This window comes from Myodes glareolus, chromosome 13 (assembly GCF_982192425.1).
Source record: "Myodes glareolus chromosome 13, mMyoGla1.1, whole genome shotgun sequence".
NCBI lineage: Eukaryota > Metazoa > Chordata > Mammalia > Rodentia > Cricetidae > Myodes > Myodes glareolus.
In genome coordinates, this window is record NC_142038.1 from 74561543 (window position 1) to 74585240 (window position 23698).

The 23698-nt window shown below is 46.0% G+C and overlaps 1 protein-coding gene across 1 annotated transcript in view; it reads right to left on the reverse strand.

Moving 5' to 3' along the window:
• Lama3 (laminin subunit alpha 3) overlaps positions 1–22746 on the reverse strand; it is a 235761-nt gene extending 213015 nt beyond the window's left edge. Inside the window, exons 1-2 of the mRNA XM_087896244.1 lie at positions 22412–22746; positions 1305–1457 (exon numbers count right to left, since the gene is read on the reverse strand). Coding sequence (XP_087752370.1) covers positions 1305–1457; positions 22412–22696 — 438 coding nt within the window. The 5' untranslated portion in view covers positions 22697–22746. The remainder of the gene's footprint in view (positions 1–1304; positions 1458–22411) is intronic.
• Between the last annotated feature and the right edge of the window lie 952 nt (positions 22747–23698).

A 23698-nucleotide genomic window follows, 5' to 3' on the forward strand; every position in this document is an offset into this window, starting at 1 on the left:
ACATGGAAAGCTGCTCATCCAGCCTGGAAGAGAGGGAAAATGCTGACACTGGTACAAAAGCTTGAAAGCTTAACTTAACGGAAATGTTAGCCACAAAAGGGCAAATATTAAATTTCACTTATGTGACATTCCTGTAAGTCCCGATCTCTGGCCTCCATCTTTGGAGGCCCCGCCCCTATGCCTGCCAAACCTTGACCCCCTCCTTGGAGGGGTGTCAAAGTGGCCCGACGAGGCAGCCAACCAAGCCTTGACCACCCCCCACTCCCACCCCCACCCCCCCCACCCCTCCACCCCCGGCCCAGTCTATTTAAACTGCTAACCAGAGAGTAGCATGGTCTCCGCCCCCGTCCCGCCCTCCCCCGTGGTTGTATTCGCTGCTTCCCAGGGCCACTCCAGAGCGCAGGAGTCCCATTAAACCTGGATATCCTTTAATTTGACTTGTCATTTAGCTTGATTGGGATTTTTGTGTTGGCAGAGGGCGGCGTTAGGAAAATTCCTAACAATTTCTAGAGAGATCAGTGCCCAGAAAATATCACAATGGCTGCCTGGAGAGCAGGAGAGGGGCTAGTGGAGAGTTTCAGCTTTAGACGATAAAGACTATGGAAGGTGGTGGTGATTGCACAATGTCAAGGCGTTAAATGCCACTGAGCCCCCTGAAAGTGTGAAAATGATCATTTATATTTGCATTATGCCACAATTAAAATAACTCATTATTATTCTTTATTAGAATATGTTTGCAATGTAACTATCACAGCTATATATTTGTGTGTATGCATGTAGTGTGGGGGGGTATGTATATGCACACACACACACACACACACACACACACACACACACACACGTGTTCTCGTATGTGGAGACCAGAGCTCAACACTGGGCTTCTTCCTCAATCATCCTCTCACTGAACCTGGAGCTCTCTGATTTGCATAGGGAGCTGGCTAGCATACCCCGGGTCCTCCAGTGCCCACCTCCCCAGGGCTGGGGTTACAGCCTGCCCCCATGCCTGGCTTTTCATCGATTCTAAGGGCCTGAACTCGCGTCCGTGCAGCAAGCACTTTACCAGGGGACCTATCTCTCTGATCCCTACCACTGTGTCTTAAACTTCACTGATAGACAAGGTTGAGGATCTTCACTGGCTCACGCTGGTCTGGGTTTTAAAGGAAGCAATACCCATGTCCTCGGTTGAAAACAATGAAGGGATTAAAACTAAAGTTTATTTTTGACAATAATTTTGTCATGTCAGAAATCATCACAGAAACAGTGATCCAAACCAATAGCCTTGTTCTAACCAAAGACAAACTCACCTGTCCCAGATCCAAGGTGAGGTTGACTTCATTGTACTGGGTGCCTGAAGAGAGTGGAGGGCTTTGCCACCAGCGTTCAGACCCATCAATCGCGTGGGTGGCTGGATGTGCCTTCCTGGAATCCTCAGAATTGCAATAGTCACAGAACTGGCCCTGGGGAGGAAAAAGGCCTTTTTAAATTTTTCAAGGAATGTTTTTGTATCAGCTTAGCAAAAGAAACGGCCAAAGCAAGACTGCCATCTCCTAGGCCAGAGGACGACCTTAGGCGATTGTTTCTCATTCCTTCATGTAGATTTCAGGAATCAGACTCAGGTTGCCAGGCTTGAGCAGCAAGGAACTTCTTCATGGGGGAAAGATTTTGCTATTGATTAAAGCTTTTGAGTTTTGGAGTGTTCATTATTACTATTATTATCAAAAGATTCATAATTGAACAGAGAACAAAATATTCTTAAATTTCCAAAGTGTACACCAAATCCTCTCAAAACATCAAAAGAAGTACAGCAGTTCAGTAGAAAAATGGGCAAAAATCCCCAGGCCACTCATGGAGGAGGCAGTGAACACTCAGAGTGTGTCTACAGTCATCGCCATTAGCAGTTCCTGCAGACTATGTGCAACAGTATTTTACACACATCTCCCCAGACTTAAAGTGTGGCGCAGTACGTATTAGAAAGGGCAGACTAGGAGCAGAAATTGCTGTAAGAACTTCAGAAGCCACTTTGGCATCACTCGTAAAGTAAATTCACACTTAGAACATAACAATACAATTCCTGAGCTAAGTATTCAAAAAGAATGCCTTGAAAATTTTTTGTTGGATTCAGATGAAATAAAAAATTTTTGGCAGCCTGTTCACAATAGCAAAATCCTGAGACTAACAAACTGCCTGGCTACAGGCAAGAAGGTAATTCAAGAATGGCATGGTCACTCCGTACATGACTAGTGAACAATAATGAAATTATGAATAATAGTGGAATTTTGCAAGTACATTAGTACATTAGCATAAAATTAAAAGCAACCCATAATGAAAGCATTTTTTCTTTAGAAATTATATGGGTATAACAAAAACTATCTCAAAGAAACAACTGACTGTGGAGGTGTATGCCTGTAATTATAACACTTGGGAAGCTGGTGGTGGTTTGAATGTAATTGGCTCCCATAATCTCATAGGGAGTGGCACTATTAGGAGGTCTTGTTGGAGGAAGTGTGTCATTGTGGAGGCGGGATTTGAGGTTTCCTCTGCTCAAGATACCACCAAGTGTCTTTTCCATTTCGTATGACTGCATATCAAGATGTAGCCAGCATCATGCCTGCCTGCACGCTGCCATGCTCCCTGTCCTGATGATAATGGACTGGACCTCTGAACTGTAAGCCACCACCTCAATTAAATGGCTTCCTTTACAAAGAGCTGCTGTGCTCGTGGTGTCTCCCCACAGCAATAGGAAGCCTAACTAAGACACTGTGGCACAAACCCCACGAGTTTGAGGCCCACCTAGGGCTGTACACTGAGACCCTGCCTCAAAAAAGAAAACAAAACAAAGAGAAAGAAGGAAAAGAAGGGAAATAAAGTAATAATTAATAAAGGGTTCAGAATGGTGGTTTCCTCAAGGGACTAGAGACGGTGGAAACAGGGACACACATGCTACCACATGGGTGACCATTTAGGTCTACTTTTGGTTCTGGTAGAAAGTTTATGCAAGTTTACTTTAGTATTAAACTATCACATGCACACACACACACACACACACACACACACACACGCACACACACACACCATGAAAGGACCATAGGAACATGTCATAAATTGAAGATAATGAGAAATCTTTAATCCAACTCTGTATTTGAACCTCAATATTTTTAACAACCATAAATAAATCAAATGGAAGTCAGGATAAAAGGAGCACAAGGAGAAAAATGCTTCCGTATACACACAACAAACTGTCACAGACACTTTGTACCAGAAGTTTCTAGCATGCAAAGATGACCAGGACAAAAGATTCCCTCTGAATTGTGCTGAGGCTGTTTGGTGCGGGAGAATTGTCTGTATTCTGTCAATCATATTTTAAATAAACACTGATTGGCCAGGTAGGAAGTATAGGCGGGTCCACCAGACAGAAAGTAGAGGCAGAGCGATGAGAACAGGAGAATTCTGGGAAGGAGGAAACCCATTTTCTCCCCCATCCTGCCCAGACCACCAAAGAAGCAGGATGTAACCTGCCCCACTGAAAAAGGTACTGAGCCATGTGGCTAACATATACTAGAATAATGAGCTGGTTTAAGTTATAAGAGCTAATACAAAGCCTGAGCTAATGGACCAAACAGTTTATCATTAATGCAGACTCTGTGTGATTTCTTTGGGACCTAAATGGCTGTGGGAACTAGTGGGAGGACAGAAATCCCAATAAGCAGGCCCTCACGTTACAGTTGTTGTTAGGCTAGTTATGTAGGAAGCAGAAAATGCCTTGGAGGGGGCTAGCAAGGAAGGAAATAAGGGCTGGAGAAATGGTTCAGCAAGTAAGAATACTTGCTTTTCGTTCGTGAGGACAGAGTTCAGATTCCAGTACCCACATCAGGCAGCTCACAAATACCTATAACTTCAACGTGACTTCTAGCCTCTGTGGGCATCCACACATCAATATGCACATACACTCACAGAGGCACACGCACACATAAATAGAACACAATACATTTAAAAGAATAGAAAGGACAGGGGACTCTTTAAATAAATAGCTTGTGTAATGCTCCAACACGGCTGTCCACAGGAGCTAAGCCGACATTCATCCAGTGACTCAGCAATGGCATCTTCTTCATACAGATGGGCCGAGTCTGCTAGCTTCCAACACTCTTGGTGACTGTCTTAGGCTAAATAGCCTCCTGCATGTCATACTCTGCACTGAATCCATAATGCAAACACTGTATGGTTCTAATTACATAGGCACTGATCCCAACAGTACGCCCTGACAGAACTTTTGTTTTTCTGTTTGGACACTGATTCCTCTGCTTGATTTATCTAGATTGCTTAAATCCTAGAGCATCAGAACTGGGCTGAAATCAGAGAAATAACACTAATGGTTGAGTCTGCCCTTGAAGAAAGTTGCTAGTTCCTGATCATGTAAACCTTCACCCATACTCCCGTAAGTAACTCCAGCAAACTTACTGGCTCATCAAATTGAACTTTGGTGGTATGACTGCTTTAAGCTGTCATCAGTTCCTATCTGAGATGAATAGACATTTGTGTCTCATCTCCTCAGAAAAAGTATCATATAACAGCATACACACTCTAAGTGTAGATAGATAGCACCGTTCCATGAGCTGGAGTCACATAACAGTGTACATGATCATGCACTCTAAGCGTGGATAGCACGGTTCCATGAAACTGGAGTCTTAGAGTGGGCAGAAAGGAGAAGCCCAGCTGAGCACCAGCATCTGTCTCTCTCTGCTTCCTGACTGCTGACGCAATGTGACATCACCTCATGCTTCTGCCACTATGCTTTCCCCACCAAAATGATGTGCCTTCATACTGCAAAGCCAAAATTAGCCCTTCTTCCTTCCTCCTTCCCTCCCTCCCTTCTTCCCTCCCTCCCTTCTTCCCTCCCTCCCTTCTTCCCTCCCTCCCTCCTTTCTTCCTTCCTTCCTTTTTCCCTTCCTTCCTCCCTCCCTCCATCTCTCCTTTCCTTCCTTCCTTCCTTCCTTCCTTCCTTCCTTCCTTCTTTCCTTCCTTCCTTCCTTCCTTCCTTCCTTCCTTCCTTCCTTCCTTCCTTCCGGTTTTGTTTGGTCAGGCATTGGTAGCAGCAACAATAGAAGTGACTAGTGTACTCAGTCCCTAAGAGCACAACCCCAGGGACCTTCCCTTCAGCTGAGTTCCCTCTCAGGAGCATCTGTCACTTCCCAAAACCCATCATGATCCACCCATTCCCCAGAAGCCTTCAGCTGGCAGCCACAGCCTTCAGGAAGGATTTTAGACCCAAACCATAGCAGGTAGAGGTTCAAGTCCTGACCTCGCAATCACAGCTGTGAGACATGAGTGGCATTGCTTAGCCCCTCAAAGCTTTGATTTCATTTTGCTTAAGTGTGCAAGTTTTGTGCTGCACTTACGAGGGTTCGGTGTGATGTTCTGCATGAAGTGCTCTGCTCTGGTCTACGAGCACATCCCACTGGAACCAGCTGAGTGAGCAGGCAGACTCAGGGATCCCACCCTGGCTTACAGATCCAGGACCAGAGTTCTTCAAAGGCGACACACACACACACACACACACACACACACACACACACACACACACACAATGATTTTTCTGCTTATGACTGTAAAGTACAGAGGTAACACAGGTGTACCACAGAGACACCTGGTGTCCATGGTCACAGAGCCACTTCTCTGGCAACAATGAAAGCAAAAGGAAGCATCCACAAGTCAGGTTTGACACCCTGCACTTTGCATGTATGTGTTTTGTTTTCTAGATAAATCCTGGAGGTAGAGACAATCACTGGAGAGTCAGGGGCACAAAGAGAAGGAATAGTCTGTCCAATGGGGGGAGCCGAGTGAGAAACCCAGGAAGGCATGACTCAATCTGGGCACTTGAGGAAAAGAAAGAGAAGACCAGATAAAGGCATCTGGGGTTGGTACCTTGTAGTCTGCCCTTGGCTGGAGGATGTCTGTTCTGTGATAACGGCCCCACCTCCCTGACGTTCTGACTCAGCCAGCTTCACAAAGATGTGCTGAGATTTCCAGCCTGTGAACAGTGGTTGCTCCAACACCCAGGCACTTTTTGCCCATCTTCCCTCTCGGTCTCCTTGGAGCTATGGCTGCACACATCCTCCTGCTCTTCCATGGTCTTTCCCTGCCTCCTTATCCATTCGTGAAGCCGCTTAGCTTGCTTTGGTCCTAATCCACAACCTCCCTGTGACTGCGGAGCCCAGTGTGCCTGCCTTCTCTCCTGTGGTGAAGCCACCCACACACCCAGATCCCATCTCTCTGTCTCCCTTGCTGCTCTCTCCAGCACTGATGCCGGTTCTCTAGTGGCGACTGCTGCCTGAGGACCCTCATGCACGCTATTCTTTCTCCAAGGCACACACTGAAGTCGACTTCAAACTCTTTTTAAGGAGATTTCCCCTAACCAGGAGTAGGTGTGTGGCAGTCTCTTACCTATTTATATTCTATACAATCACTAACCATTTAGATTTCTAAAAATTATGATAATTCTTGGATTGTAAATGCCCTGAGGTCAGCGATCTCAGATGCATAAACCTACAATTAGGTACCTGGCACAAGGCAAGCACTCAATATTCATTGATGTGATTAATATGCTAAGGTTACATGCACTATTTGACTACAAGCTAATTTATGACTGAGTGACAGTTTCCATTAGGAGATGGACTGGACATTACTGATGTGTTGTGTCACTAAGGTCACCTTTCTCTGCCACCATACAAACCTACCCATTCTACCTCTTGGGCCTCCCCAGAGCCAACTCTTCCCCACCACTTCTCTGCTAACTGTTCTGGCCAAGAACTGCCTCTCACACTCACCCCAGACCTCTGTGGTTCCCAAGACCTCTCAAGTACTGACAACCTTTGCTTCTTAAGACCAAACCAGAAAGGAAAGAAAGATAACTGTAGTCACCTCCTGGTCACAGTCTCCTTCTTCTGTGTGGTTTTTTCCTCCCAGAAAGGGTTTCCTAGACCTGTGCACCCGCTGCCCGAAACCCGGGTCACTGCTTGTTAGAGTTCAGTTGGAGGCCTGGACCAACCTTACGGGTCTGCCTTGTAGACTACTCATTTTGAACATCAACCATCGCCCTTCTGAGAGCCACAGTCCTCAGGGGAGACAGACCCTGGCCCCGACTCACTTCCTCAAGCCAGACTCCTCCCCCTCAATCTCCAGTTACTACTTTAATCTTATAATTAGACGCTTTTCTGATTTATGTTCCCATTGTCTTGAATCCCCTAGCACTAGCTTTCCTTCTGCTTTAGTTGTGTCACTGAATTCTTCCAGAGACCAGAAACAGCAGAGTACAGATCACACAGCCACGGTGAGATGGTTGGAAATCCTGGGGAGGTTCACAAGTCTCACTCAGGATAATGTAAAAATGCACCACATTTGGAGGCTGTGAGGTTTTCTGAGTTCCTAGAAAATGTAGAACATGTTTCTACCTCAAGGGCCTCAGTTGTTCCTATACCTGTAACTAATTTACCATCTTCACACTTGGTTTCCCCTTCATGCCTTGGTCTTCATTATGAACGCCTACGTCCTCTCCCCAGCTCAGCGATGCCTGCAGTCATTCCATTCGCTCTCTGCCCACTGTCTCCCACAGTGTGCCAGCTCAGGGACCTTCCCTGCCTTGTTCTGAAATCCCTTACCTGCCCTTAATGTCATCCCACACACCTGGCTCACAGAAGATGTCAATAAATAGTTATTAAATATGGAAGCAAATGAATATTATAGCCAAGCACAGCATCTATAAGCATTATCGCCAAGTAGTACACGTCTTTATAAGTGGTAGGAATCAAAGATCATCTCAAAAGACACTTCACCAGTCCCTTCCCACCTGCAGGTATTAAGCTGGTTGGCCTGAGTAAGGAAGGCAACCATTATGACCTCTCATTTTCTGTAACCATGTGGGCAAAAGGCCAAGAAAAAAGGGGGTACTGGTGCCCTGGAGTTCCACCCCCGCCATGGAATATCACCATACAAAGGTCAGGAGGCAGGAGGAGTTGTCCCACTGTCAAAGATGCCCCCAAAGGCTTTTTATGGGCCTTCTTATGGCCCAGGAGGGAAGTAAGAACAGAAAGCTAATAAGTCAATTTGGTAAAAAAAAGGGGAGGGCTCACCTAAGACACTAGGGAACTAAATTGGGTACCAAAATTCATGTATTAAAGACCTAATCTTTAATAGCTCAGAATATGACTATATTGGGAGAAAGAGATTTCAAGGCAATAATTAAGGTACAATGAGGCCATGTGGGCATCACTAAGGCTGTGTGGACAACCCCAAAGCTGTGTGGGCATCTCCAAGGCTGTGTGGGCATTCCCAAGGCTGTGTGGGCATCACTAAGGCTGTGTGGGCATCTCCAAGGATGTGTGGGCATCACCAAGGCTGTGTGGACATCACTAAGGCTGTGTGGGCATCACTAAGGCTGTATGGGCATCACTAAGGCTGTGTGGGCATCCCCAAGGCTGTGTGGGCATCACTAAGGCCGTGTAGGAGTCCCTAACATCACATGATGAGATGAGATTAGAACCCATGCTTGTCCAGAAAGAACAGTGTGTAAAGGCCCAGGGAGAAAGCAGGCCAAGGAGGGAGATACGAGAAGAACTCACTGGGACAACAGTTGATCTTAGACTCCCAGCCTCCAAGGTCACTGGAGCCCTGTAAGAAAGTCTCCAAATAGATTGCCCAGGTCGGCACACAGGTGCTGATGTGAGCTGGTCCTGATGGGCCTGAACCCTTACTCTGTGCAGTCTGGTGAGCACCTCAGATATAAAGAAGACCCCTAAACCAATGATCCCTGCTCTCTGTTTAGCTACGGTCCTCCCCTCATTCTGTTTAAGGAGCACATCTGCAGTAGTCTGGTTCAAACATCTCAAAAAATTAAATAAATAAAAAGAAAATAAAAAGAAAAGAAAGGGGTGACCTTCGTTCCACCCCCAGGGCCTCATACAGCACCCCATCTTCTGCCCTCCCCTAAAGACGGATCCCCACATCCTGACCGAAAGGCACTGTAGGTAGGTGATTTGAAGCTGCAGTCGCTGTCTAGAAAGCACTTGTAGGCTGACCTGCAACAGCAGTGGGTGCTCTCATGCTGGAGGCAAGAAGCCCAAACCCAAGATGTCTACAGGGCAGTGCTCCCTCTGAAACCTGTCATGAAAACCTCCTTCTGCATCCCTCCAACTTCCAGAAGCCCAGTCCCAGACTTCCATCTTAGCTGACGGATTGGTCACATCAAAGCCACATCTGAGACTTCACGATCTTCAAGAGCAGTTGTGAGAATTCAGATCAGGTCTGGTGGTGTTCTCATGGAAGAGGCGTGTAGGGAGGTGGGGCATTAGAACCTCACATCATATTCCTGCCACCTTTCTGCGTGTGGTCTTAGGGGCAGTGTGAGAGTGTAGAGCCGGGAGGAGAATGATTGGAGGAATTCATGTGTACAGCTACGGGGAGTCGCCATCTCTGCTGGGGTGTCTGTCTGGGGGTCACCACCTGTGCTCTGCGGCTCTATATTCAGACCCAGTAAGCTCATCACCCACTCCCCAGCTAGTCTTGGGTGGAATCGTTACTTTGGTCTGTCGTTGGTGACCTATGGGGGCTGGACTTGGGTGGAATCATTACTTTGGTCTGTCGTTGGTAACCTATGGGGGCTGGACTTGGGTGGAATTGTTACTTTGGTCTGTCGTTGGTGACCTATGGGGGCTGGACTTGGGTGGAATCGTTACTTTGGTCTGTCATTGGTGACCTATGGGAGCTGGACTTGGGTGGAGTCGTTACTTTGGTTTGTCATTGGTCACCTATCAGGGGCTGGACTTGGGTGGAATCGTTACTTTGGTCTAATGTTGGTGACCTATGGGGATTGGACTTGGGTGGAATCATTACTTTGGTCTGTCGTTGGTGACCTATCTGGAGTGAGCAGATGTTTTAGTCACATTTCTCCAGGGGAAAAACACACCACACAACACCAGCCTTTTAAAACACAGCTTGCTGACACTCAGTACTTTCTTTTCCAATGCTCCCGCCGGGGTGTTGGCAGGAAAATTCTAGGTTGGTACTACCCTTTGAACATTGCGCCTAAGACAAGCTGCCACAAGAGAGACCGTCACAAGCAGGAAGAAGCAGTTCCACCCCCAGGAAACTGGTGAGTTCGGAAGGAGATTTGAACAGAAATAGCTCCAAGGTGATGTGGACTCTGGGGGGCTGAGGGCAGCGTGGTGACCTGCACAGTGATAACGAGGTGATGTGGACTCTGGGGGGCTGAGGGCAGCGTGGTGACCTACACAGTGATGAGCAAGCAGACACTTCACCCTTAGGACCAGGGTCTGAATCTTGGCTTTGCCAAGCACTTGTGTCTTAGACATGTCACTTCTCTTCTCTGTGCTTCAGAATCCCTTTTTGGTAAGACGAGCGTGTCCAAGCAACTCCTTCATGAATTCCTAAATCACTGTGATGAATTAAGAGGTCGGAGAGACAAGTGGGGTGGCTCAATAGATAAAGGTGCTTGCAGGGCGAGGCTGACAGCCTTTGTTCTTCTACATTATTACACTGTGTGTGTGTGTGTGTGTGTGTGTGTGTGTGTGTGTGTGTGTGTGACTGGCTTACATGCACAGCTGGCACTGTACATACATGCACAGTGGCATACACACAACACACACACATACATACACACAAATTCTTTTTCAGGGCAAAAAGTCAAGGTATGTAAGTTACGTTCAGGCAATGCCTAACATCACTAAGGACACACGAGTGTGTGGTAATTACCGTCTTGCACTAAGTAGGAGCCCCTGCTTATCTGCCTACTTCCCCTTCCCCCATTCTGCCCTTTATCTGGTGCCTTTCTATAAAGTTTGCACAGCGTCATGACAGCATCAGAGTAATGGGAACCAGCTTCTCTCCCACGTCTCACGGTGAGGACAGTCACCGAAAGCCCGTACTTCTAACATCCATTCATTAATCCCACACGTGTTTTCTGACAGCGGTGAAACCCGTGAGAGATTATAAAGTTTACAAGGCTGAAAACCGGGAGGACATATGGGACTCAATGAGCTGGTTTCCCCAGGATATTTCCACCCTGCTGGCATGAGAGTTCCAGCCAGTGCCCAGGCAAGGGCCCAGGACAGACGCAGCCCTGCTGATGAATCTCAACCCTCCTTAGCCTTCAGCCAGGAGTTCACGCACACGTAAACAGCCCTGGGTAGGCCCTTCCATTTAGACCCCTGGGTTAAACTACGTAGGGCCCATTTAAGTTCTTTCCTCAGATGGACCCAGGAATACCTAAATGACAATCAGACAACTGGTGGGCTGGAAAAATACATTATTGTCACCCAAATGCCATGTTATCCTAAATAGATAGATTTAGGATACGATTAGTGTCTAAACTAGTCACTAACACGTTCCAAAGCAATTTGCACAGCTATATTCTCGAAGGCTTCAGAAGTTTTATGGGTAAGCAGGATGGCTCAGTGAGTAAAGGCACTTTGTCACCAAACGTAACCATCTGAGTTTAAAGTTTGATCCTCAGGGCACACAAGGTGGAAGAAGAGGTTCCCACATTTGGTCCTATTATTTCCATGTGTGCACACACACACATACATACACACAAAATGTAATAAAAAATTTGAATTAAAGAAGTAAAAGAGTTTTATATAAATTTACATGGCTGCTGTGGCAAATCCTTTCTGTAAGCTTACCCTTTGAGCAGCTTCTCTAAGAGGGGCCGCCTCGCTTCATGAGACGCCTCAGTATCTATGTACATTATTTAAAAAGTCAAACGGCTGGGAAGATGGCTTATCAGCTCAGAGCACTTGCATGAGGACCTGAGTTCAAATCCCCAGAACCCACATCCAAAGCCAGCATGGTCGGGCATGGCCATGACCCCAGTGCTGAGGAGAGAGGAGACAGCGGGGTCACTGACGCCTGATGGCTGCCTCTAGGGATAAGAAGAACAGTGACAGAGGAATACAACAGCGGTCACATCTGACCTCCTCAGACAGCAGTACATATAGGTACGCATGTGCCACAAACACGCTTACACACACACGCACACACACATGCACTCACACATGTGCACACATGCACGCACACACACACACTCACACATGCACACACACACATACACAAGTTATTATTACTAATGTTATTGTATATGTAGGGAAAATGAAGTGATACAACTTTCCAGCGTCAGGGAGCTGGTGGCCTTAGAATAGGACTCAAGTCTAAATTGCCACGGTCAGAAGTTTCACCCATAAGAACAGCTTTTTCAGAGACACAAGATGGCATCACACTCTGCCAAAGGAGTTTCCCTGCAGTTTTCAGGAATTGGACTTTACAAGCACAATCAGCTATGTAACTTTGTATCCGGGTGCTCTTTGCATCCTCAGAATGTAAGAATAATAAGTGTTTAATAAGTGTTTGTGAATGGATGGGTGAACTAATTAATTAAAGTTGTAAGGATTGGAAAGAACAAAAAAACTATATCCAAATATACACCAAAGAATAACATCAAAGAGTCTAAACATAGAGAAGAGCCAGCTAACACACGTGTTCCCAAGCACTGGCCTCTGGAAGCCATGGCACACTGGCAGTGACAAGGGACCAACACTAGACCTTGGTTTCCAATGTCACACTCAATAAAACCAGACTCCCTGAAGAGTCAAGTCCAGGGCTGAGCCGAGAAAATCAAAATCGCCCTCCGTGGAGCTGTGCCACCAAAAACTAATGTGGGGAATCGTCAGGATCGGGGAAACGGGGAACTCCAGGATCTGCTCCCCACCCGCAGAGATAACGAGCCAACAGCAGCGCTAAAGTCAGCTTTCTAAGGACTCACATCTGCTCATAACCCGGCGGCAACCTAGACATGACCGGAATTTGAGGATAAGCTTTTTATGTGATTCTGCCTAAAGAATTGTAGATACATTTTATAGAATTTAAATTATACTTCACTAAAACAAGAGGGAAAGACTCATGTTTCAAAACCCAGAAAAAGATATAAAGAAGTCACATGGTTTCCATCTGTGGAGTAAAGAGACACACCAGGAGAGCTGACACCCTGAGACACCACTGTATGAGGCCTGAAATGAATAGTACCTTTTCAAAAGAACCCCTCCTTCTGCGGCTGTAAGTTTCTTTCTCTCAGACTGACTGATCCTGACTCTCAGTGGCGACGGTAATTCAGAACACAAAGACAGTCTGCTCACTCAGGGACCAGACATTTGTAGCTTCAGCAGCCCCAGAGGTGCATGGCTCCGCAGGATTTGCTGGAGAACAAGCTGGAGAATGGCTGCTGCTCTGGCGTGTGGAACGTGCCTCTTCACTGGTGAGTCACCAAGGGCAAAGCACTCTGTGTGTCCTCTCCGTGTGCGCTCTATACATGGCTTTCACGGCTGAACCTAGGTTGAGGTCCACAGGCACGGACAAAAGTGAGGAGCATTCTTTTTAAATAAAGGGGAACTTAAGAGATGGCTCTTCAGTTAAGAGCTGGCTGCTCTTCCAGAGGACAGGGGTTCAATTTCTAGCACCCCCTAGTGTCTCACAATCATCTGTAACTCCAGACCCAGGGAATTTGATACCCTCTTCTGGCTTCTGTGGCTGCCAGGCATATACATGGTACATATATACACATGCAGACAAAACACTCATAAATATAAATTAATTAAATAAAGGTCTTAGTCACCCTTAAATGTATAGGACATTTAGTCTGAATTCTCAAAATAACTTTTATCATTAGTCACTGTTACAAGTATGACACGGGCAGAGGAAGTCTCTTAAATTTCCCAGCCCTCACTCGAGGATTTTACATGAATTAAAGGAAAAGCCTGTTAACCAACGATTCTCTTTCACAACAGGTTTATAAACAGAGCCCTAGTGTGACTCAGTTTCCTGTTTCTGCCCATTGGTCCCAAGTTATACAAACACACAGCTGAAACTCTGCTGTGGTTTATAAGAAATAGCAAACATTCTCACACTTAGTCCATGTGTGTATGAAATAGCAAACATTCTCATACTTTGTCCACGTGTGTATGTGTGCCTCGGTGTCACCACGCTTGTCCATGTGTGTATGTGTGCATTGGTGTCACCACGCTTGTCCATGTGTGTGTGTGTGCCTCGGTGTCATCACACTTGTCCACGTGTGTATGTGTGCCTCGGTGTCACCACGCTTGTCCATGTGTGTATGTGTGCATCGGTGTCACCACACTTGTCCATGTGTGTATGTGTGCCTCAGTGTCACCACGCTTGTCCACGTATGTATGTGTGCCTCGGTGTCACCACGTGTGTATGTGTGCCTCGGTGTCACCACGCTTGTCCACGTGTGTATGTGTGCCTCGGTGTCACCACGCTTGTCCATGTGTGTATGTGTGCCTCGGTGTCACCACGCTTGTCCACGTGTGTATGTGTGCCTCGGTGTCACCATGCTTGTCCACGTGTGTATGTGTGCCTCGGTGTCACCATGCTTGTCCACGTGTGTATGTGTGCCTCGGTGTCACCATGCTTGTCCACGTGTGTATGTGTGCCTCGGTGTCACCATGCTTGTCCACGTGTGTATGTGTGCATCGGTGTCACCAGACTTGTCCTCAAGAAACACAAGCTCTTTCCATGAATCATAGTGGAGTTCAGGGATGGATGAAGGATGGGACCTTGTCACAGTACAGATTCAATATCTCTGTTCGCAAATATGTGCATTTCATCCCTGATAATTATGATGTTTATATCAAGCCAGTCCAAACTCTTAGGTGATATTTTCTTTTTTCTATTTATAAGGATTTTCTTTTCATTATTTTTATTTATGTGTAGGGTGCATGTCTGAATGGCACAGGTGCCCACAGCAGGTGAATGGCATCATGCACCTGGAGCTGGAGTCACAAACGTTGGTAAAGCACCTAACGTGGGTGCTGGGGACTGAACCCAGGACCTCCGGAAGAGCATCAAGTGCACCTAACTGCTGAGTCGTCTCATATCTCAGCTCTCGACCTCGATGCTCTGTTTCCAACAAGTCTTCCCTTTCCATGTTCTCATTGCTTGTGTCCCGTGTCCTCATACACAGCAGCTCCAGATTCTGCAGGCAAGGGAACATTCAAAGCCAGCGCATGAGGTATGACATACTCTCCGCGCATCCTTCACATCTGCCCGTCAGGTTAACTGCTCGACAGCCTTTGACTCCTGCCCATCCACCCTCCCAGCAGCCAATGTTTTCTAAGCTCTTTCTGTGTTACAGGCTTTGTGATAAAGCTGAGAAGTGGGACAGGACCCTTGGATAACAGAAATCTCTCAAAACAAAAACTCAAAAATCTGAGTAATAGCAAGAATACAAAACCTTTCTTAAAAGGAGTTTTAGGGCCATAAATACCACAGTGAATAAACTTCACATGCAAACAAAACTCACACTTATAAATCGCCCTGCCTGTTGACACAAGTTACCATTAAAATAAAATACCAGTATTGTTGTTATAGATGCACTTCCAAAATTAAACTACTACCATGGAACCAGATTCTATTTTCAGAAATGAACTTTATTCATTTTTGTAACTTTAATTTTTGTAGATCTTTTTGGCATGAAATTCTAAATCCTGGCTGGCCTCACGAATTTATTTTTAGAAAGTTTGAGGAAACAGAACTGCTTTAGTTAACCCCTCTACTGCCAATCTCTAGTTGTACATGAGCAGAGTCTAGTCCATTCCTCACTTAGATACAAACAAAGATTCGCCATAATCGCTCTGTCCGTCTCTGCCTGTGCCCAACCACCTCTCACGTCTCTGAATACGAACACAAGCGAACTCCTGCCCATGCTGGATGAAATCATCCAGTAGGCCGGCCTCCAGAGCTCAGCTTTTTCTTCCTTCCCCAAACACACATGCTCCTTGCCAGCAACTCGTCTATTTTTTTGAGCCCCTCAATTCAAGGAGCAGAAAGCAACTTAGATCCATTCTTCTTTTCAGAGGAAAATAGCAAACCCGGCATATCATCAAATCAAAGAGTTATGCATACTGCCCTGACCTAGAGACACAATTCACTGAGTGAGCATGAGAAGCCGCCTACCACTCTGTCTGAGAGTGACAGCCCCTGTGTGTGGCCTGTCGTACAAACCCAATGACAGCTGAAAAGGTGACAACAGGGTCAACCTACCAATCACTAAAACTGCAACTTGGGGAGCTTGTGGTGGCTCTCTGTGGGCAAATCTGGGGGGACCACAGATACACATCTCTGAGGCTCCTTTCTTTGCTTTACACCTGCTCTACCCATACCTGTGACAACTCTCTCCACCACTGGCTGTGGCAAGCATTCCAGTGCATCCCGAATTAAATATTCAAGCTACAACTGATAGTTAACTTAAATGGAAAAAACTCAGTTTTACTAATATTTAATATACAGATTGTCATAGGGGCCTTCACCTAGTCTCCAATCAGCGAATCACTTGCTTTTAATGGTCTTGAGTGTCTGAGAGAGAAAGTAGGCCACAAACCTAGCATATGACCTTTACACATGGTCAAATAAAATATGGATTCTCTTCCCTTAAATAGCATAAAATTCTTCTAACATTCAGAGCCTTCTGGTCATCTCATGCTGAAACATTTAAAATGGTTTTTAAAGGGGAGGAGCCAAAATGGCAGGCTTGAAACTGGTAGCACTTTCCAATTTCTCAATGGTTCTGAAGCAGTCAGAAAACTGCTTCTCAGCAGAACTAGTGACACAAAGCTGGAGTTTAAACAGGGGCTGTTGAGAGATGCAGAGACTGGCTATTGGTGAGAAAGAGCGCAAACAGTGCACAGACCAGAGAGTCTGGCTTCTTTGGGGGCAGGGTGGACGATACAGTGACGGAAAGAAGACAAGGGAAAGGCGGTCTGGAAAGCCAGGTCAGAAATGAACCAGAAAAGAAAGTCTGGCTACAGCTGATTTAGAAATTATTTAACTGCTTAGCATTGGCCCATGAGGATCACTCTGCTTCCCAGTGTAAAAGCAGAATGCTGTAACGGGGGCCATCTTGAAACTGCTACTTTGGGAACTGTTAGTTCCTGTGGTGGTTAGATTTAAGCGTCACCTTGACATGATCTAGAATCATCTGGAAGGCAGTCTCAGTGAGGAACTGCCCAGATCAAGTTGGCCTACAGGCGTGTATGGGGGTGGTATCCCGATTGTGGTAACTGAGGTGGGAAAACCTCGCCCACAGTGGGCAGCACCATCCCCTCAGGTCCATCCTGGACTGTATAGGAATGAAGAAAGTGAGCTGAGTTGTAAGCACACACGCATCCACTCTTTCTCTGCTTGACTGTGGAATGTGACTAGCTGCTTCAAATTCCTGCCTTGACTTTCCCACACTTATGAACTGTAATCTAAAGAGAATTAGGAAAAAACAAAAGAACATAAAAGCAACAAAATGACAGAAATTAGCACATATATTTCCATTCTGATTATAAATGACCTTAATTATCAAACTAAAAGGCATAGACTGGTAAGAGGATTAACAAACAAGACCCAAATCTTTTCCAGGTTACTTTTTATTAAACTCATTTGTGTATGTAGGGAGAGGTACACATGCACAGGTGAAGGTCAGAGGTCAACCAGTGAGGTCAGTTCAGTCCTTACACCATGTGGTACTAAGGGTCAGACTGGGCCATTGGATTGGCCCAAGGTCCAACTGTCTGCTGTCTGCGGGAAACACAGCAGCAAAGGCACACGCAGAGTAAAAGGAAGAAAATGATATTCCAAGCAGCCAGTGTGCAGAAGCAAGCCACAGTAGCTGTACTTACATCCAACAAAGCAATGTCAAACAATAATAGGAGAGACAAAGAAAGTCACCACATATTGGTAATTGGAACAATACATCAGAAAGACATAATCATTATTAATATATAGGCACTATGTGTTGATATATACAATTCATAAAACAAACATTATTAGACATAATTGACATAACCATAATAATAATGGTTGTCAGCCAAGATGTGGATTCTGGGACCCAAACCCAGGTCCACTGGAAGAGCATCAAGTGCTCTTAACAGCTGGGCTATCTCTCCAATCCCTAAGAAGAATTTTTTAAAAACTAAAACATATCAAAGACAAGGAATGAGATGGAATCATTAAGTTTCTCACAAAGAAAAGGTAATGGTCGAGAGTATGGACTGCATACTGGGTGGTGGTGGCGCACACCTTTAATCCCAGCACTCAGGAGGCAGAGGCAGGAGAATCTTGTGAGTTCAAGGCCAGCCTGGTCTACAGAGTGAGTTCCAGGGCAGCCAGAACAATGCAGAGAAAACCCATATCAATCCCCCAACAGAATATTTACTGACTGTACAATATCTAAGAAGAACTAACATATACTCTTCACTCTGCTCGCTGAACTAGAAAGGGAAGACGTTTTTCTGATGTCAGCCATGAAGTTGCTATTACAGACACCTAAGTCAAATAAGGACAACAACCGGTGAAAGAAAACCACAGACATTAATGTACAAAACAAAAGATTCTGCAAGATATTTGCAGATTAAATTCAACAAGCACTGAAAGGATCATGTACCATGATAATGCTAGTTGCATTCCAGGAATGCAAAGATGATTCAACAAATGTAAACTGAGAAAGAAAACACAGCCCCGAACAAAATCAATAACAATCTCACATGACCATCTCAACAGACGCATGAAATCGTTTGACAAAAATTAACATCCCTTCATGATAAAAGGCCCAAAGAAACCACATATAGAAGCACTGGGACTCCACATAACAAATGCTATATATCATTCACTTGTGGGCAACAGCACCCTGAAGGAGGAAAACTCAAATCATTTTCTCTAAAATCAGAAACAAGAATGTCTACTGTTGTTGCTTTTATTCAACACAGTACTTAAAATTTAGCTTCAACGGTAAGACAAGGAAATTAATGAATAAATAAGGAATACAGATGAAAGAGGAAGATGTCAAGTTATTCCTATTTGCAAATGATATGATACTATACTTAGAAGGACCTAACGATTCCACCAAAAACCTTCTAGACCTGACAAGCAAATTTAGTAAAATAACAGTATTTTTAAAATTAGCATATAAAACTCAGTAGTTTTTTATATACACCAATAATGCTTCTGCTGAGAAAGTAACCAGGAAAATAATCTCATTCACAAAGGCCTAAAACATCCCCGAAGAGGCAAGAGACTCTTACAGAAAAACTATGCCAAACTGAGGAAAGAAACTGAAGAAGAAACTAGAAGATGTGTTGTTTGGCATTCAATGCAGTGGCTGCAACTTAAGCAACTGCTATCCAAACCGGCAATTGAAACTCTGCAGCTCCCAGTAGCTGGTCTGCTGCACTGGCCACAGAGCCCGTCAGCAATTCTGGTCCCCCAGGCACTGGCTCAATCACGACTGCTAAAGGTAACTTTATCTAGATCTCTATCCTTCTATAGAACTCAGGATTCAAAGACTGACTCAAAATACTGCTGACTCAGAGAAGCTGAATAGCAAGAAGCTAACCTCTTCTTGCTCCTGTCTCCTGAAAAAGGGACCATCTCTCTGCTCAGCCCTTCACTAAAGAACCCTTGTTAAAAAAGTCCCCCCCCATTTCCTGACAGCTGCACACCCAAAGGAGTCAGAGCTAGCTTACAACAGAAATACCTGCATCTCTGTTGATTTTCACACTGCTTACAGCAGCCAGGATACGGACTAGTCTACGTGTCCATCAACAGAGTGGGCTAAGAAGAGTGGTGAATCTACACAGCAGAACCAGGGGTTCTTAACCTGTGGGTGGTGACCCCTCGAATCAAACGACCCTTTCACAGGGGTTGCCGAAAACCATCAGAAAACACAGATATTTACATTATGATTCATAACAGTTATGAAGCAACAATGAAAATAATTTTATGGTTGGGGTCATAATTAAAATGTGCCAGAAAGAGAAAGATGTCCTGTATCCTTCCCTGTGTGCAGAATCTAAGTTTTAAGAAAAGTCAGGAAAATATGAACTGTTAGGAAAGGGGGTCGAGGGAGGAGAGAGAAGGGAAGGGAAAGGCCAGTGGCCAGTATATGGACGCCACTGGCAGGTGAGAGCATTGAAGCCCGTTGTCTTGTAGAATTAATATGCAACAATAGGCACTTTTTGAAGGAAGAGTTACATGGATTTTCCCCAAACATTCCAAATTTGCTGACTCTCTCTGGGATGACAACTGACTGCCAGCAGGAACCTGTGAGACAGTGGCTTGATGTTTACAGACTAATAAAGGCAGACCCTCTATTTTATTAAAGTGGGAGTCAACAATGTGCGCAAAGTAAACACTTTTCTAGGAAAATACATGCCTTGTGGAGGAGAAAGCATTCTGAATGGCAGATGTTTGGAATGTGTGCCTCTCTGTGGCAAAGCCAGAAATTCGTTAACTTTAAAAGTTTCATATGTTCATTTATTTAAATGTGGAAACAAATTTTTCTAATGTATTTTAACTTTTTCCAAAAGAAAACTGTCAGTGCTTTTTGAACAGTTTGTCCGAAACATTAAAGCACATGATTTTCCTTTGTAGAAAATGACGGTCTCAGCACAAAGAGAGAACAGCAACGAGCCAAGCTTCTGCTGGGAGAGAAATCCGGGTGAACTCGGAGTGCAAGCAGCAAGAAGCCTGCCACCCAGCACCGCCCCGGTGGGCTGCTCTGTCTCTCACCAGTCTATTTTTTTTTTAACGTGAAAACATGTTCCTTTGGCCTGTAATGCAGACTCTAATACAGTGCTTCCAAACGTAAGAGTAGTAGAGGACGGTGACCCAACCCCACGCCCCACTACTGTGCATCCTTGAGCACGCATATGTCACTACCTCATGCCATTTCGCCATGCTGACTTCTTAGTCTGTGTTCTAAGTAGACAAGGAAGGAGCATATGAGGAGACACCCTTGAGGTGGTTAGTGAGCTGCTCATGCATCCTGAAACTAGTTCTGGTACCATAAAAATTTCATGATTTTTTTTTTCACACAGGTTCCTACTATATAGCTCAGGCTGGTCTTGAACTTGTCATGTAGGCTAGATCAACCTCAATTTCTCAGCCCTCCTGCCCCAGGCCCTCCAGTGCTGGGATTACAGGTATGTACCTCCATGCCTTGCAGGCTGAGTGCTGTTTTGGTTTTCTGTTTGTTTTTAGTACTGGACTAGAACCTGGGGCCTCCTACATGCTAGGCAAGCACTCTACCACTGGGCTATATCCTCAGCATGAGCCTCTATCTTTTTAGAAATCTTTCAGAACTACTATCTATGAGACCAACTTGGAGCTGTTGAGCAACAAGTACCAAACTAAATGTGTCAGAACGAACTCTACAATTACATTTGTACACGTCTAATTATCCACAATAACAAAATTAAAACAAAAATAATTGGCGGCTGTTGGAGAAAATTAAAAGTGTCTTCATCATCATTATCTTCTATTTCCCTTTTGGCATATTTACACTTTACACTATGGTTAAAAAACTGTTTTATCATTGGCTTATCTTTTCAATTTTTTCTTTCCATGTAGTGAGAGATACGTACAGTATGTTAGGATGTTCACACATGCATACAATTTATACATAAATTTGCATCTACCACATGGCACGTCCAACTGCCTATCATTTATGGTGATTCCAGTCAAGACTCTTCTAACACACTAACCCAGACACTCTAAGCTCCAAAATTACTCCCTCTTCTGGCAATATTTCTCTTCTCAGCAGCTCTTCCAGGAGCAAGGATTTGAACTTAAGACTGGATTCCAGCGCTCACATCCAGCCTAGGGTAAAATGTTGTTTCTTAGCCTCTTTTGTACCTCCCAGTCCAAGATGAGAGCCTGGTGTGAGAGCCTAGCACAATACCGGGTGTTGGTAAAGCAGCACCAATCACACGCACCCTCATCTCCACCAGGTGTTCGCTGCCAGAGTGCAGCGGCTGTTTCTGCCCCTTGAAGGTCTCATTGCCGCCCCCACCCCCGACCCCGACCTCTGGTTGGCGCATCAGAATCTTTGCTGACATTGAAGTAGTGCTACAGATATAACCGGAAATGCTACCGAAGTTTCCTAGGTATAAGGTTGCAAAACCTTAAAGTCTGACAGCCAGCCTCCTCTAAAGTCCAGGGTCAGCCCCGCGCTGGCCTGGCGCCGTCTGGGTGATGGACATTTTGCTATGAAGCCTCGAGCTTCCTGTACAAGCTGGAACCTGACCATAACTTTCACTCACCCTCGCTTTGCCCACCCCACCTAGGATGGCATGCGACCAGGGTGGAGCTCCAACTGGCTCATACCAAGAGCTGGCGCACAGGTCACAGGGTCCCCAGCCAGTCTGGCCTTGGAAAGAGTCCGGTACCCCTCACTTGAGGTCATTAGCTCGTGTGAGGAAAAGAAGATCCATCCTTTGGCCACAGTGACTGGCCCATACAGAGAGCTAATCACAACTTTCGACCCAATTCCCGCTACCCGTGGGGACCATACCTGGATAGTGTGGCCACTGCCCTGTGCGGTTGGGCCGCCCACCAATTTGCAATAAAGCTCCGGCCGAGGCCTTGCGACCTCCGGACCCCGCTCTCCGCAGGTAGCGGTGGCCCAGATCCTTGCCGCCTGGGCCAGATTGAAGTAGGGTGGGTGCAGGCTGAGCGCGGTCGCCCGAGGGTCCTGAGCCACCATACTGCTGCAGGGCGACATCCTCAGCAGCAGCAATAGCAATAGCGTGAGCAGCGGCGGTGAGGATCGCGGTGCCCAGGCTGGAGCCACCGCCATCCCGTGGCTCTGGGTCTCCTGCCTGTACGTGGCGTGGCACCGTAAAGTGTGCAGCTGCCACTCTCCGCACTCCTGGGCAGCCCCGGGATGTGGGAGGCGCCCAGGGCCGCGCCCCTCTGTCCACGCGCTGAGCCAGCCGCGGGTAGGCGCGGCTCCGGGGTTGCGGAACCTGCTTCAGGCACCCGAACGATCAGGAATCAGAAAGTGTGGACTCTGTGGGCTGCAAACTTTCTCCCCAACTCCGCAAAGTCAGGGCACCAGCAAGGGTGCTCCGACTGTCCTAACATCCAGGTCAGAAATCAAAGCAGTCTCCTTTCCAAATATTCAAGGTCTCCAGCTTCTGGGAGGCTTGCAGGAAACTACCTCTCCCTGTAGAACTTCGGTCAAAGACGTTTCCAGTTCCCAGGCGAGCATTGATCTGAGTCCATTCTTCTCCTTCGCCGCTACAGCTACGTGCTGAGCCAAGGATTAAAGGATCTCACTGAATTAGCAGGGGCGGAAAGTACACATTCAAACCACAATCCTGTGGTGCACGCTGTGGTTAGCCGAGCTAGAATGGTACCTCGGGGAAATCCTTCAGAAGTCCAGGTACTCCTCACTCACGGTTGAAACTTGGCCACTTTCCAGCACTGTGCCCACAATAGGCCCTCTAAGCTATTAGAGGAGGTGCCATTGCCGGGAGAGCCAGCATGCTCAAGGACTTTAAGTGTCCCAGATGAAGAGGACTAAAACTTTGAAGACTGGAGAGCCGGGAAAGAGGCAAGACGTGAGAACACCGCTCCATCTGGGCACAGAGATGGGGACAAAATGGCACAGGAGAGGTGATGTGATCTGAATATCTCTGTCCCTCCCCCATAAGTTCCCAGGCTGAAACCCTGTCGTCCAGCTGCGATGGTTTTAACTAAAGAAAGATTTTTTTTGCATCTATTGTAAATAACTCCAGTATGCATATGATTTGCCTCAACTATTTCAGTTGTAGAGCTCTGTATACAGGGAATATTC